Genomic DNA, 16,313 nt, shown 5'->3' on the forward strand with positions numbered 1-16,313 from the left:
GTGTACATGCACCTGTGCAATTCTTCTTTGCTCAAATTTACTCTGATTCATAATTGAAATTTCAGCATAATTAAAAATATATTCTCCAGTCCCCTGCTAGCCCCTCCCAATACACACACATGTTAGTGTGATATTTGGCCATCCAGGTCAGTTTTTATCAATGAATTAATTGAATTTTCTGATGGTCACTTAAAATTAGGTACAGTACATCACTGAACGTCTCATTATAGTGTTTTACTAATCTACAATTCTGGTTTTGGGGTGCATTGTAGGTAATGAAATAAGTTGGTATTAATTTTCTGTTGTTCAAAGCTTTTTGTAACATCCCACTTGAAGTTTGATGTTCTGAAGATATTTTAATTGACAATACGCCGGATACATTTTCATTCTGAATATTAATACATCTGATTTCTCTAAAGAGTGGCAATAGATAGTGGATCTCTACAAACTGGCTGATCTCTGCCCGTGAATGATGCAATCCATTTAACTTAAAATAATGTCTCTATTTTACAGATAATAAAGGAGATTTGGGCTCCAGTCATTTGCCAAGAATGGTTCTTTTAATGCACCGGTGGTATCTGCCTTCCACAGAACTTGCAGGCAAACTTCTCTCCATATATCCTTTCAAAGATCCATATAGTTTAGCATTAGCACTTTGAAAGATAAACTGCGATAACATGCAAAATCTTTAAACTGTAGAATTGGAATGCATGAAAGCATATACACTCTTCAAAAATGTATAAGCCCATTCCAATGCCCATTGAAATCAATGGGATCCTTTCAAATGATTTTAATAGCCTTTAGATGAGATCCTGTATGAACCTAAAGAAGTGTGCTTTGAATTATCTTTTGAAATGTACAAAAAAAATTAAGGACATAAAGATGCAAATGAGAGTTGGGTACTTAATTTCCATTGACTTTCTATCGGAGTTGATTGCCTATCACTTGTACCTTTTGAAAATCTGCTCTGTAATCATTCAATATCTACTAATATCCTTGATTAGCTTGTATTAGTGGGAAATTATTTGTCCGGCTGAATATTCAGAAAGAGTGTGTCCTGGATGCATGTTTTTGCTAGGATAAATGGCAGATTGCCAGACTGGAGATGATGTCTATATTTCTCTCTGTGTTATCTCATCTCAAAGTATAGCACATTTTAATTTGCAGGAATAACACAAAAAATCCTTTATCCTGTACCAAAGTGAAAACCCTCTAAAAATGAAAAAGACAGCTGCAGAGTAAAAAGTTATGATCATGAAGCTTTCTTTAACTAATCTACCTATAAAGATGCCAGTGGAGAACAATGCAGTGAATTCCGTTTCAAAATCTGCTGTTTCATGAGGTAAAAAATGCTTCTTTTTTCCACTGGGATTTGGGTTTTATACCTCTGAATAGTCTGTTTTTAGAAATAATAGAAAAAAATCAAGTCAGTCCACCTTTACTAATGCTTTCTCTTGGACTAATTTAAAGACATTGTTTTGGGGAAACTCTTTAGAGTACAGTTATTCAACTGAGGTTAGTTGGGTTTCTGAATGCTTACATGCTAAAGAGCTTACTGAACTCATGCTACAGTTTGATGGGTATTTGTTCTTTGAGGTTTAACACTCACACTAGATTGGCCCAGCAAGCAAAGCTGGGGGGAAGGGTACCTCACAGTGTAACCTAGAATGTCCCTGGATTATTAGCTTCAGTTCACGTGAACCCTAGATAATTCAAACCGAGGATATATCTTTGCAGAGCAAACATATGTACATGTGGGTTAACACAAGTTAAAATAGCAATAAAGACAAGGCAACTTGACTTTTAACTTGGATTAGATGCTCAAGAGCAACCCTCAGCTTCCTTATAGGTTTTAACTTGAGCTGCTAATACCCCGAGTTAAAAAAAATAGAGTTGCCTTGCCTTCACTGCTGTTTTAATGTGAGTTAGCGAACCTGTGTTAAAATACATGTTTACAATTAAAGATACCTTAAGAGAAGAGAGAATGCTTTAATAACCTTAGTGCTGCCACAGGTACTTTGAATATAGGATCAGGAGAATGTATGGCAGGAGCTGCCTTGTCTAATGGGGAAAATGTTGTGACAAAGAACTGAATGTTGATCTAGTAAAGCTTTCTCTGCACATTGTTGGTGGGTTTGAGTTTTTTTCAGTATGAGGTAAGGTGTGAATGTAAACAAATAGAGCTCTGCTGGCTAACACCACCTTTCTTTAGCCCAATCCAATATAGATGCTTGTGTTTCAGTGTGAGTAAGTTTTCCAGTGGAGTTTATGCTGGTGGAGGATGGGGAGGTTAAGCTAAACCAAAAAAAGTTATTCATTCTGGGACAAGAGTGTCCTCATAGGGTATTATACTGGCAAAACGGTGCCTGTCTAAATTCACATATAAGCATGGCCTTACACCAAATGTGGAGTACATTTTGAAAGGTGCAAATGGTTGGTAGGTGCCTACATTCCAAAGAATCCCACCGTGTTCCACTACAGAGAATGTGCTGACTCGAGGAAAGTATGTAATAAGAGGCTCTGCATATCTATCATTGGCCTCTGTTGAATGAAGCATGTCCATGTTCATCAAGCATATTGGTTGAATTATTGGTAGAGCCTGTGGTGGGACTGCTGTTTACCACATAAGTGACTGTAGATCTTCAGTGATTTCAATGATTTCAATCCAGATTATGTCTGGATCTTGAGATAATCTTTCCCCTGTGATTTCAGGTACTGGATTTTGGAATTTCCAGCGGAATTTAACTTGGACCTTGGTTTGATTCGTCTGACTGAAGAGTTCCGGGAAGTAGCTAGTCAGCTAGGTTATGAGAAACACGTCCATCTTATTGATATCTCTAGCATGTAAGAATACCATTCATTGGATTCCACGGACACTTTTTTTTCCATATTTTGCAAGACCAATGTCCTTAGTTATTCTGTACAGAATATACTGCATGATATTAAGGATCCCATTTTGGGTTAAAGAGATGGTAGAGCGAGCATTAGGAAGCAATTATCAAAAAGGTGATGTTTCCCCCAAAACTGAAATAAAGTTCTAAAACACCAAATACCATATGAGATAACATAGACTGGCAAGTGTCACATGTATTGATCTTCAACAAACTTTGCCTCTTTTCCCCCTTCCTCTCCCTATTTGTTAATGATGTGGGAGCAGATGGTCTCTTTTCGCAATTTTCTCTGAAAATTGTTTTCAGATATTTCTTGGTCTGCAGTTTCTTTGTGATCAGCTTCTTGCACCAATTTCATAACTGAAACAATGAGCTATTTTCAATGGACTCTAGAGGCAAACAAGTTTCTGTTCTCTGGAGAAGCATGGCTTTGGCATTGCAGGTGTGCCACTTGAGTGCCATAATGGAGGTGCTTCCTACATCGACAGCAGAAAGTTGTTTATCCATCTCCACAATAGGAATTGTTTTGTCAATCTAGGTGCATCTCCACTGGAGACTAGGGTGACGTGGCTAGGTTGATTTAGTTTTATTGTAGACCAGTCCTTAAAACATAGTCTTTGCTCACTCTGAGTTGGGGGTGAACAATACATGGTTGTGTGTTGCTTCCCGTTTATATTGTTGAGAATTAGTTGGCTGTATCTCCATGTGTTTTTAAAATGAATAAATAAAGATGGGTCTGAATAAAAACCCTGATTCCAAACATTCATGAATGTCAGACAATTTCAGTTCCAGATAGCGTGACTTGGGATAATTTCTATCAATATTTTGCCAGAGGAGTATTTTTTAAAGCTGCAGAGGGATTTAGTACAGCTAGTCAAAAATATCCAGCAGAACATTATTCCATCAGAAAACACTGATTTGTCAAACTGAAACATTCCATGGGAACGTGTTGATCTGATGAAAATTCATTTTGCTGTTTTCAAGTGCAACATTTTTATGAGGTCATAAAATAGAAATATAATACTGCTAGTATGAATAACAGAACATTTTGACCCTATTAGAAAGGAAGATTTCAATATTTTAGTGCAATTTTTTCTTTTTATATAACTTTGTTTTTTTATAAAAACATTTTAGATAATAAATTGAAGTGTTCTGAACTGATGTGTAACAAAACATTTCTGTTTGCAAGAAAATTTCCAATTTGCGATTTCATTCGAATTTGGAACAAAAAAAATAAAAATTTCCCACAAAATGGAAATTCTAGTTCTTCACTGATTGTTGGATTTAGCCACTTAATTCTCATGGACATCCAAAAGTTAGGAGGACATCCAAAATGTTTGGATTTTGAAAAAAGATTCCTAAACATCTACATCAGACTAGGATAAAAATGATGCATCTATCAATCTCTACATCAGCCAAATATAAAGGATGATGGGCCTTTGAAGGAACAACAAAACACATGCAGACAAAAGTTCAGTAAAACGTTGAGTATATATGAAGCTCAGTTGTAGGTGATCAAAGCAACGTACTCTCCTAGCTGTCATATATAGCTCACAGATGCCTCTTCTTTTGTTCCATTTTTCAGGTTTTCCACTAATCAAAAAACAAAACAGAATCACCCCACAAGTATGACATCATCCAAGTCAATTTTTTGTTTGAATTTGATTGTATTGTTTCTTTCCTTTATATGGAGCCACTAGATCCTATTGAATTAGATGATACAGTGAAACACAGAAGAAAGAATTGTTCTTGGGTGCCAGCTGTATCGCTCTACTACGGTACAGCAATTTGGATGGTACCTATTAAATTCTTATAATCGGTTGCAAACTGGAATAGATCTTTCTATTCCAAGTGTTCACAATGAGCTGAATGCCATAGTTCAGGGAACTCTTGATCTGACTCTTGGTAACTTTATCCTGTATGCCCAGATTACATTTCACATGAGTTTCTGCAATGAAAGGATATGCTGATTGTACCTCTTTTCTGCTGCAGTCCCTCCTATGACTGGATGAGAAGAGTCACACAGAGGAAAAAAACTTCCAAGAAGGGAAAAGCCTGCCTGTTGTTTGACCATCTGGAACCTGTTGAATTAGCTGAACACCTCACCTTCCTGGAGCATAAATCTTTTAGAAGGATTGCTGTAAGAAGCCTTCTCTTTGTTATAATCTGACTCTTTGTTGTAGCCTGCCTCGGACTAATTTTGAGACAGAGGCAGCAGTGTAGGGTGACAGCAGCCCCTGTCTACTGGGGGTCTTAGCTCACCATTGACAGGGGCTGCTGCAGCAGACCAGTCTCTGTCCACAGGGAGCTTGACACCCATGGGTAGGGGCTGCTCCGTGGAATGCCAGAGCAGCTTTTGTCCACAGGGAGCTCAGACCCCCCCATGTCAGAGGCTGCTTCACAACAGCTGCCCCTGCCCACCCCCCCACTGCTGCCTGCGATAGGCGGGTCTGCAAAGTTGGATCCCCATGCATATTGGGTCCTGCCTGCCCCCCTCACCCTCCATGTTGCTGCCTCTCTATCAGAGGCAGCAGTGCGAAGGTAGGTGGAAGGTGGATCCAGTGTTCGTAGGGAGTCTTCTTTAAGCTAGCTTCCCGCAGGCACCGGCTCCCCCTTTTCCCCCGCTTCCTGTGATACAGAGGCAGCAAGGAGGAGGGAAAGGTATGTAGTCAACAAGATTAACCAATAAGCCCAGGCTTATTGGTTAATCATATAGTCGTCTACACACTGACATCCCTAGCCAGTACCCCTAAACTCTTCATTAGCTTTATTAAAATTGGAGGCAAAATATTTGCTTAGGTCAGTGGTTCTCAACAAGGGGTATGCATACCCATGGGGTACTCAGAGGTGTTCCAGGGTTTACATCAACTCATCGAGATATTTGCCTAGTTTACAACATGCCACATAAAAAGCACTAGCACATTCAGTACAAACACAAATTTCATATCCACTATGATTTTTTTATATTGCTTTGCATATAAACTCTGGTATATAAGTGCAATATATATTCATAGAATCATAGAATACTAGGACTGGAAGGGACCTCGAGAGGTCATCGAGTCTAGTCCCCTGCCCTCATGGCAGGACCAAATACTGTCTAGACCATCCCTGATAGACATTTATCTAACCTATTCTTAAATATCTCCAGAGATGTATTCCAAATTATGTATTTTATATTATATGGTAAACATGAGACAGTGACAATTTTTTCAGTAACAGTTTGCTGTGATATGTTGGTCTGATTTGGTAAGTAAGTGGTTTTTAAATGAGGTGAAACTTCGAGGTACCCAAGATATATCAGACTTCTGAAAAGAGGACAGTAGTCTGGAAAGGTTGAGCGCCACTCATTTAAGTGCTGAGCTATGCCTAGATTAGCTTTAACATCCAACCCACAGCTTCTTTTCTAGTTTTCCTTTGTATTTAAATGGCTATAGAACCTTTGACTGTTGATTTTCATCCCCTTTGTGAGGCCCAACTCTGCTTCGCTTTTGGCAGTTCTTACTTTATCCCTACACTTTATGACCTCTAAGAGCAGAGGGACTGACAGACTTGCTGGGCCCTTGGGCAAAGTGGGAGGAGGCAGCTCCATGCTCCCAGAAGGGGCAGGGCCTCAGGGTTCACCAGTCCTCAGTGCCATCAGGAGTGCACCAGGCTGCACCCCTCCTCCCCCCAGCTCCCCTCAGAGCTGCCCAGAGTCTGCCGTGCGGTGCCCGGGCTGTGATTGGAAGGGCCCTTTTGAATCACTGGGCCATGGGGTAGTTGCCCACTCTTCCTATCAGCAGGCCTATCCATAAGGCAGTTTTCCTTCCTGATCCTTTCCTTGGAGTCTTGCTTTCCTGATGATGATAAATTCATGTTCACAATGTCTGCTGCTGTATTCCTGATGGTATTTGAAGACAAAGAGTAATTTTTTATAAATTCATCATAAAAAATAATTTAACTAAAAGAACTAATCAGTAAAACTGGCTGTCTCATTATAACTCATGATCATTTTTATTTTTTTTTTTAAAAAAGCACCTTAAATATAACTTTGACTATATGCAAACCTAAACTGTAAATCTCTCCTTGGCTAGTTTACAGACTACCAAAGCTATGTGATCCATGGCTGCTTGGACAACAACCCCACCCTGGAGAGATCAATTGCATTATTTAATGGTATCTCTAAGTGGGTCCAGCTGATGGTTCTTAGCAAGCCAACACCCCAGCAAAGGGCAGATGTAATCACAAAGTTTATCAATGTTGCACAGGTAAGCCTCACCTTTGAGTGATTTTGTTTGTGAGGATGAAATAACAAAAACTGCTCCTACAGAAAACTAATTACTTTGATATGTATGCAAGCTGCTTTCTTGCTGAATGTTTACTCAGCCATAGTTGATGCTCATTCATTAAGCTAACTGTAGATGAAAATATTAAACAGATGAAAATATTAAACAGATTTCACCTATATATGAAAAATTAATAGTACCCTCTCATTGCATTCTCATTGGGTAACATTTTTTTAAAAATAAATAGGGTCCTGTATTTTATTTTTATTTATTTGTATATATTGTGTTTTTAAAATGTTGTAAGCCACGTCAGATATTTTAAATAGAGAGGTGGGGTAAAAAAAATATTTTAACTAACTAACTAACTAAATTACTATTCTCATTTTTGGCTTCTTGTGCTCACGATGACATTCTGGGAATTAATCAGATGAATGTTCTCATGTTGTCCTGCTCTGCAGGAAATCAGTGATGCTAAACAAGGTCATTATGATGCTTCTGTAGAATTTCCATTGCATTCTAGCAGTACCTAAGTGGATATACTTTGACACTGGTGCAACAGTAGTCAGTATCCTACAGGTGCCCTTAGTCATTTTGCTGATATGTTTAATTCAATTGCAGAAGCTGCTTCATCTCCAGAACTTTAACACGCTGATGGCAGTTGTGGGAGGCCTAAGCCACAGCTCTATTTCTCGTCTCAAAGAAACTCACTCTCATCTATCTTCTGAGGTTACAAAGGTACAAGAGCGTCTCTAATGGCAGGTCTAGCTCACAAGGACAGGTCCATCTGTGTTACACAATTTGAGTTACATTAGCAGCATAACTCAAATCAACATAACTTAGATCTACTTACTGCAGGGGCCACACTAAGGCTGTGTCTAGACTGTATCCCTTTTCCGTAAAAGGGATGCAAATTAGACACATTGCAATTGCAAATGAAGCGGGGATTTAAATCCCCCCCCCCGCTTCATTTGCATAAAAATGGCTGCTGCTTTTTTCCGGCTCGGAGCTTTGCCGGAAAAAAGCACCAGTCTAGACACAGATCTTTCGGAAAATAAAGCCTTTTCCGAAAGATCCCTTATTTCTCTTAAAATAAGCGGCAGCCATTTTTATGCAAATGAAGCGGGGGGGATTTAAATCCCCACTTCATTTGCAATTGCGATGTGTCTAATTTGCATCCCTTTTACGGAAAAGGGATGCAGTCTAGACACAGCCTAAGGATGTAAAGAGGCAGGTAATTGACTAATCATGTAGTCCATACAAGTTGTATCGACTACACGATTAGTCAATAGCGCTCTGCAGTTTAAATGTAATAAGAGCTGGGTGTGCAGGCAGCCCAGGCCCTACTACATTCAAACTGCGCAGCAGGGGCAGGTCTACAGAGCTGGGACTGCTGCGGTTTGTACTACATTTAAAATGCAGAGCCATGGTGGTCCTGGACTGGCACAAGTGGGGACTGAGCCAGGCTCATGCCAGGTGCAACACCCCCTGTCTACAGCCAGCCCTGGCCACCTTGGGCAAAGGCTGCTCTGGCAGCAGCCCCTGTTCACAGCGCCCGGGCTGGCCACGGTCAGAGGCTGCTCCAGGATGCCCCTCGAGCAGGAGCTGCTTCTAAAGTAACCTCTCCTACTTCCACTTCCCCCTGTTGCTTCTGATAGAGGCAGCAGTGGAGGGCGGGGAGAGGCAGCACCATGAAGATAGTGCTGGGGGAAAATGGCTTTTAAGTTGGCTCCCCCCAGCACTGACTCCTGTTTCCCCCCTTCCCTTGCTGCCTCTGATACAGGGAAGTGAGCAGTTGACTGGACTATCTGATAAGCTTAGGCTTATTAGGTTGTCGACTAAACAACTACTCTTTTCCATACCTAGTCCACACTGAGGGGGCTGAACAGAAAAAAATCTCCTGTTGACTCCCCTTATTCATCTCATTCTGCTGGAGTACTGGAGTCAACAGGAGAGTGATTGGCAGTTGATTTAGTGGGTCTTTACTAGATTCACTAAATCAACCATTGGTGGATTGATCACTGCAGCATTGATCCACCCCATAGGGGAAGCAAGTTCTTATATGAAGAGTTTGAAAATATAAATATCAGATTTTTCTGTGTATTATCTTTAGTGATGGATATTACAAGACAAATATATCAGCCACAGAATACTTGAACCATTGCACTGCAGCAGCCTCGAAGGCAGACTAGTCTGATTGCTCCTGACAGAAAAATATTCGATTGTGGGAAACTTATTTCTGGAAGAGTGTGGTGGGGAAAAAAATGACATATTTAGTATCCTGAATGAGACCTGCTTACGCTGCACTCAATTAGAATAGATCAATCAAAGATACGAATGGTCTTACAGAGTCTTGCTTCTATGGTTGTTTATAGGACTGGAATGAGATGACAGAACTCGTCTCCTCCAATGGAAACTACTGCAACTACCGCAAAGCTTTTGCTGACTCTGTTGGCTTCAAAATCCCCATATTGGGAGTTCACTTGAAAGATCTGATAGCCGTTCATGTCATCTTTCCAGACTGGATAGACGAGAACAAAGTAAACATAGTGAAAATGCAGCAGCTCTCCATTACCTTGAATGAACTGGTTTCCCTGCAGACTGCTACTCATCATCTAGAACCAAATATGGATTTAATTAACCTGCTAACAGTAAGTATCATGAAGGTTCCAAATTACTTCTTGTTACAGCCCAGAAGACGCACTCAAGTCATTAGGAGGGGTACGTCTACACTGCGCGGCTATTTCAGGATACCGGAGGTATTTCAAAATAGCTATCCCGCATCTTAACAAGCTGCCCGTTATTTTGAAATATTTTTCTAAATCATAGGCACACTATTTCGGTATCCCTGTAACCCTCGTTCCACAAGAGCTAAGCAATGTCTCACAATAATGTTTTTTTTTTTATTTGGTGCTATAGATCTGTCAAATTTCAAAATAAGCTATTTTGAAATAGAATTGAAATAAAATATGCAATTTGCATAGCGCCAATTGTGTATATTATTTCGAGTTTAGAGTGCTGTGTAGATGCACCCAAGTACTCACAAGAGTAAGAATTTACAGAACAGCACTCTTAGGATTTTTTCTACACAGCACTCTAAACTCAAAATTAGATGCAGTCCCCAGTTTGCCTGGATCTGACTCCCAAGGCTCAGCACTCCCCTCCCAGCATTGGGGAGCCCGTGCTGGTCCTCCAACCTCCTGAGGTCCCCTCTGGGGCTGGAGCACACACCAGATCTACTAGCCTGGGCTCCACTAGGTTCTAGTATGCGAGGGAAATGTGGGGAGTGTCGTTCACCTTCTCAGTCAGGGGCCAAGTCAGGGAAGGAGGTGGTTTGTTGTTGTTGTTGTTTTGTTTTTTGGTTCTTTACTTTTCACTGACCCCTGACTCAAAAAAGGTTCCCCACCCCTGCCTTAGAGACTAACAAAAATATAAAGTAGCATGAGCTTTCAAAATAACAAGGCGAGCATCCACACTACCAAGCCTGTTATTTCGAAATAACAACGCTTGCTTGTGAAGAGGAATACGCTTATTTCGAAGTTGTTATTATTTCAAAATAGCTTATTGTAAAACAACCTGGTAGTACAGACATAGCCTCTGAGACCAAAAAAACAAAACAAAACAAACCTACCCTGTATGACTCTGCAGACAGTCCAACAGGGTTTCCACTCTAATTTCTGAGTTAACATGTACCATTTTAATTTAATCTTCATTTGGTTTACGGGGGAGGGGGATTTTCTTGTTTGCAAATATTGGTCATATTAATGGCACAGGTTTTTTGTTTTCTCTCTATTTTTAGCTTTAACAGCTACTTAACTTACTTGTTCTGAGACTGTTACTTCTACATTGAGCTCAATAATCTAGTTTAAATCCAATAATTTAACCTTGTGTAATCTAAAACTATTTAGAACACTGACTTAAGATCTAGGGCCCCCCTGGTTTCAGCCTTAGTGCTCAGAACTTTTTAAAATCAGGCCAGTTATTTTAGATGCTTACATTATGAACTTAAGAGCCCACTGTTTAAAATCATGGCCCTTGTACATTTCTGTATAAAACAAACATTCTGTAAGCTCAAAAGTCAGTTGCTTGTACAAGGTCAAAACCGAGAGCTGTGGGGTCACTAAAATGTCACAGAGTGACACACTGATGCATGTCCTACTTCCCCCAGGAGACTGCGATAAAATGAGAACTGACTTTAAGCACTAGGGGCTAAATTCAGAGGAGATGCATAAATTAGATTTAAGTTATTCCTTACTAACATGCAAGGAAGTCCACCTTGGTGAGGCTTAAAAAGCTCAGGAGAGAACAAAGTGTAAATTAAAAGAGTGGATGGCTTAATCTTACTTCACAGAGTCTTACGCTGTTAATGCTGGACTAGTAATAACTGCTGCACAATCTCTCCAATATTGATGTGGCTTCACCTTCCCTTCACTCTTATACCATAAAGTAACGTTTGACCGTGGGCAACTGTTGAATTCCTTAAAAGGACTATAGATAGTGCATAGGTACTTTGCTAATTTACCACATATTTACTACAACAGCATTTTGGTCATATTTGATGCCACCGTTTTTGTTTTCTCTCTATTTTCAGCTGTAACAGCTACTTAACTAAGACTATGCAAATAACTGGAAAGTCCCCATCATTTTTAGTCTAGCAGCAGAATGACAAATACCTAAAGATTTAATGGAAAGTCAGTCATCCTCACAAACTCTTGCTCAGTGAGGTTTCTTTTACAGAACAGAAAATTAATGCATAGCTCAATTTTTGAAAATGGTTTATAAATAGAACAACAATGATAATTCAATTAAAATAAAGAGCTACCTTCCATTTTAAAGGGAATGGTGGAGTACTATTTTCTGCAGCAGTTTTGCTTACTATTCACTGAAATGCTGTGTAAATCATCTGTAACTGTACAATGTAATTGGGAACTACAGCCGGTCCCCGAATTGCGAACGGTCGACTTACGACCGTTTGCAGTTATGACCAAAGCTGTCGTAAATGGCAGACCCTAAGTTACGAACGCGATCTGCGCTTCCGAACAGCGTGGTCGTGTGTAACTCTGTGGGGTCCGACTTACGAACAAACCGAGTTACGACCAATTGCTTGGTCCGTAACTGGTTCAGAAGTCGGGAAGAGGCTGTACATAGTAATTGCATAGTCATAAATTATATACTAGTATTTGTATTGAGTAATTAATCCCAGCCCCTAAAATCATTCACAACTAGACAATACTTAATCTTACATTGTACTTGCATGTTAAGTTTATTAAACTAAACATATCTGCTCATTAAAGGCTAAATATCTATGGGTGTAAATGGACACAATTTAATATTAATGATCAAAATGGCAAGATGCAATATTGGTACACTCTCCCTATCCAAACATATATCCTCCCTTTGTCTCCTATCTCCAAATGGCAAACCTTCCCTTGGCTTCAAAGGGAGCAGGACAAGCCTCTTAAATTTCAAACTGCTAGCTCTGTCCTTGCAATCTGATCTACTAAATATCACTGGCACCAGAGCTTTTCAAAAGCTACCACTATAGGTCTGGATGGGTTTAATCAAAACATTCATCCTCCTGAGTGGCGGTTAAGAAACGTTCATGGAAAGACAAAATTGATACATTTGAATATTGATGTCTGTTCTTGAAAATGAGTTTGCTGTCAGAAGATTTTTGTTGTGGCACTCTAGAATATGGGCAAAAGGTGAATTTTGAATTTGTAATCACAAGTATTTGCACCAGCTTGAGGCTGTGTTTCATGTTTATCCAGCCATGGAATAGAAATTGACCATGAGACTTACATGTCCAATCAAAGCATCTTGAGTTTTGAACTTCCTGAATCCAGTACACACTGTAAATAGATTCAGGCAATTTGTGGACTGAAATACATATAAAAAACACTTGTAAAATAACATTGAGCAAAACCACTCTGTAATCTGTTTGCAAACAATTTGTGAGGTAAAAATACCCCAATATGAACAAATAGGTTTGTTGCAAATTGTTTCCTAAGTTCTAATAGCATGGTTTAAAATTTTCCTCTGTTTAAGATACTAATACATGATGACCAGGATGTTTGTTTCGTTCTTGCATCTCTCATATACACTGGATTTATTTTTCGATTTTGATTGCTGAACTTCTGACAATGAAGCATTTGTGGCAGGGTAAATCTTCGCATGCATTTTCATTCTTTGACAATGGTCAAAATGTGGGCCTGTCAAATGTGACATGTTGTAACATACTTCATCTGGGGGCAGTAACAGTTCCTATACTCTGCTGACTAGTAGAAGGAGAATTGGAACACACTCACCAGTGAAAAATTGTATTATTGCATTTCAGTGCACCTCACACAAAAAGTCTCCCTACATACTAGAGTGCCAAATGGCAAAACTCCCATTGACTTCAGTAGGAGCAAACTTATTTTAAACTACTAAGCTGGCTGTCATTTCCAGCCTGACCAAATAAATATCACCATTTTTCTTCCTGCTCATTTACAGCTTTCTCTGGACCTCTATCACACAGAAGATGATATTTACAAACTGTCATTGGTGCTAGAACCAAGGAATTCTAAATCAGTAAGTCATTTTTGCTGAATTTTGAAGGAGATACAGTTGCATACCAATTTTTAGTATAATTACAGCAGCAATAATGAAATTATACAATTAAAAACCTAGGAATTAGAGGAAAATCCACACATTAATATTCATCTGGTTCAAGTGTAATTAAAGCCTTTTTCATATGCATTTTATAATTAAAGTAGTCACTCATTATTTTACATACAATTATAAACTGGATAATTTAGAAGCTGCTTGCAAAATGTGCAAGATTTCCTATCTAATGGATTTTAACCAAATCTCGACAAATTGCAAGAAATGTAGTGGTGTTTTTATGTTAAGGCACCATTTATAATTTTACTATTAACTAAATATTTTTCATGGGTCCTATGCTCTGATTTTTGAATGATGATGACTGATAAAATTTTATTTAAAAAATTAGTCCAAAAGTCAATCTACTGTTAATGATTTGGCATTTTATATCACATCACATTTTCAAACTTCATTTATACTAACAAATAAATATTGCACATGAGTCATGTAAAACTGTTAATAGACAGCACTAGAAGGAACAGCATTCTGCTAGTATATCCTTTTATCTGGGTTCAATGTATATTTTAATTGTAACTATATAAAAAAAATTAAATTGAGAAGTGTTTATACAATAGCTAAGCCATTGCACAACTTGTTAGTATTGCCCTTTTCAAATCCTATTTTTCCACTCCACCTCTCAGCCCTCAAAACATACTTTGGGTTGTTGTTTTTTTTCACTTCCCTCCTGCAAATCCAAAAAGGATAGAGGTTGATATAAAAATTAAGAGCTTTAAAATGTGTAGAGTCTCTTGATCTGTCTTCTTTATTAAGTTAACGCTGATTCTCTTAAATAACTCCATCAGCTGGGATATTAAGACAAAATTATGTTGGATACCAACAATGGACCTCTAAGGCAAAAGTTCTTTGGTTTGTTCATTATGTCCAAGCCTCCACAGTCTCGAACTTGCAGGCCAATCCTGCAAAATGTTAAGTGCCCCCAGCTCTTTTGGACCTCCATAACTGCCAGCTGCATGGGTTTTCCCTCAGAGACTATAGGTTTTCAGACCTCCTTGTGGGTCTGCAAGGGATTTCCTGTTAGACGAGGGGTCTTCCACTTGACAGTTGAGTGCCATTAGCACCAAGCTATTGGCTATTCTGTGAGAGTTCTCTCTCTTTCCTCAGCTTGAAAAGATTTCATCCTAATGCAGAGCAGGAAAATGTTCATAGTATCAAATTTTCATGGGATGTGAAGAGCACCTCCCACTCAGTTCCACTGAGTGGTATTAAATGTCTTCTATATGCTGAGAGCACTCTGTACCTCACAGGATCAGGTCTAAACACCCTCACATGGCTCTCCTAAGCACTGGTGTGTTTGTATTATTACTGAAGGGTTTCATTTTATTTTAAAGGGGAAGGACATGTCTAAGAGTGACCAAAGCAATAAAAACACAGTAATATCAGTTAGTGTAGTTATAAGTTTGGTGTGTTAATTTTAAAAGCCTGTGCACTTCAAAAATGTGGAATTTGCAATTGCAAGGGTGCAATGAACTGTTCCTCTGAGACATGAACTCTGCAAAGAAAGTCCTTGGTATACTAGTCTTAGGATAAAAAAAATGATTTGAGCACAATATATCTGGTGAGTCATTTGTCACATTCTTTTCTTGTTTGAATTAACTTGAGCTCTGTAGGCTTGTGGGGAAAGAGATTTCTCCTTCCTAGACTTGCCTCCATGGTCTCATTGTAGGAGATGTATACCTAGGTTTGCAACTACAGAAACTATAAGAGCAGTGAGGGGGAATTTGTGCATGTCTCTCAACCCTTAAGAGCCTTGGGCCAATGGTATAACTAACCCACCCCACCAGTGCCCCCTGCACTCTCTTCCCACCAAACACAGCAGCATAGGCCCTATATTTCTTTTTTCTCACTGGATGGCAGTGTCTCAAATCCGTTTAGGATATGTCGCTATATTTGTAGCTTTTAAACACAAATTCTAAACAGTACGTTTTAGATAGTTTAACTTGCTCTGCCTCAAGTCACATGAGCTGGTACCCTTCTACCAGGGAACCTGACAACTAATGAGACTCAAATTCAGTGCTTGCCAAAATTACACAAGCCTCTTTTGAGCTCTTGATCTCTCTTCATTGTCTCACTGCAGATTTCTTTCCTGGTTACCATTGCCTTAGCCAGGTGTCTCAGAGTTGCAATAAATAAGTACGCTTACATCATTTTTCATCACGATAAGGCTATTTTGAGGTCTCCCTTCAAATTCATAACCAAGGCTCTCTCAGATCTTTCACTTGAATCAGTTCATCTTGTCCTTTTTCTCCCCTAAACCACATAGTCACTCGGGGGCTGGGGGGGGGGGGGTTGTCAGACTGTAGTCTAAGTATCACATGTAGAGCTGGGTGTGTGTGTGTGGGGGGGGGGGTGTTTTAATTTGCCAAGTAATGCAGCTTTGGTCAAGCCAAATTTATTCGTGATATTGACACAATAGTTCTGGCAACATAATTATTTGGCACTTAAGTACTATTCCCAAAACAGGGAGGAGGTTTTAGAGCACACTCCTGGGAGGTGG

General features: G+C 39.3%; 1 protein-coding gene across 5 annotated transcripts in view; it reads left to right on the forward strand.

The window, feature by feature from the left end:
• The window catches only part of RASGRP3 (RAS guanyl releasing protein 3), a 79,731-nt gene that overhangs the window by 40,480 nt on the left and 22,938 nt on the right, over positions 1-16,313 (forward strand). For 4 of the 5 annotated variants that reach the window (XM_006131317.4, XM_075924984.1, XM_075924985.1 and 1 more), the window contains exons 3-10: positions 514-616; positions 1,280-1,342; positions 2,713-2,844; positions 4,884-5,031; positions 6,965-7,138; positions 7,775-7,891; positions 9,529-9,804; positions 13,649-13,726. In XM_006131317.4, the coding sequence (XP_006131379.1) occupies positions 514-616; positions 1,280-1,342; positions 2,713-2,844; positions 4,884-5,031; positions 6,965-7,138; positions 7,775-7,891; positions 9,529-9,804; positions 13,649-13,726 (1,091 nt within the window). The remainder of the gene's footprint in view (positions 1-513; positions 617-1,279; positions 1,343-2,712; positions 2,845-4,883; positions 5,032-6,964; positions 7,139-7,774; positions 7,892-9,528; positions 9,805-13,648; positions 13,727-16,313) is intronic. The other variant, XM_075924983.1, reaches the window with a different exon arrangement.

Source organism: Pelodiscus sinensis, chromosome 3 (genome assembly GCF_049634645.1).
Source record: "Pelodiscus sinensis isolate JC-2024 chromosome 3, ASM4963464v1, whole genome shotgun sequence".
Lineage (NCBI taxonomy): Eukaryota > Metazoa > Chordata > Testudines > Trionychidae > Pelodiscus > Pelodiscus sinensis.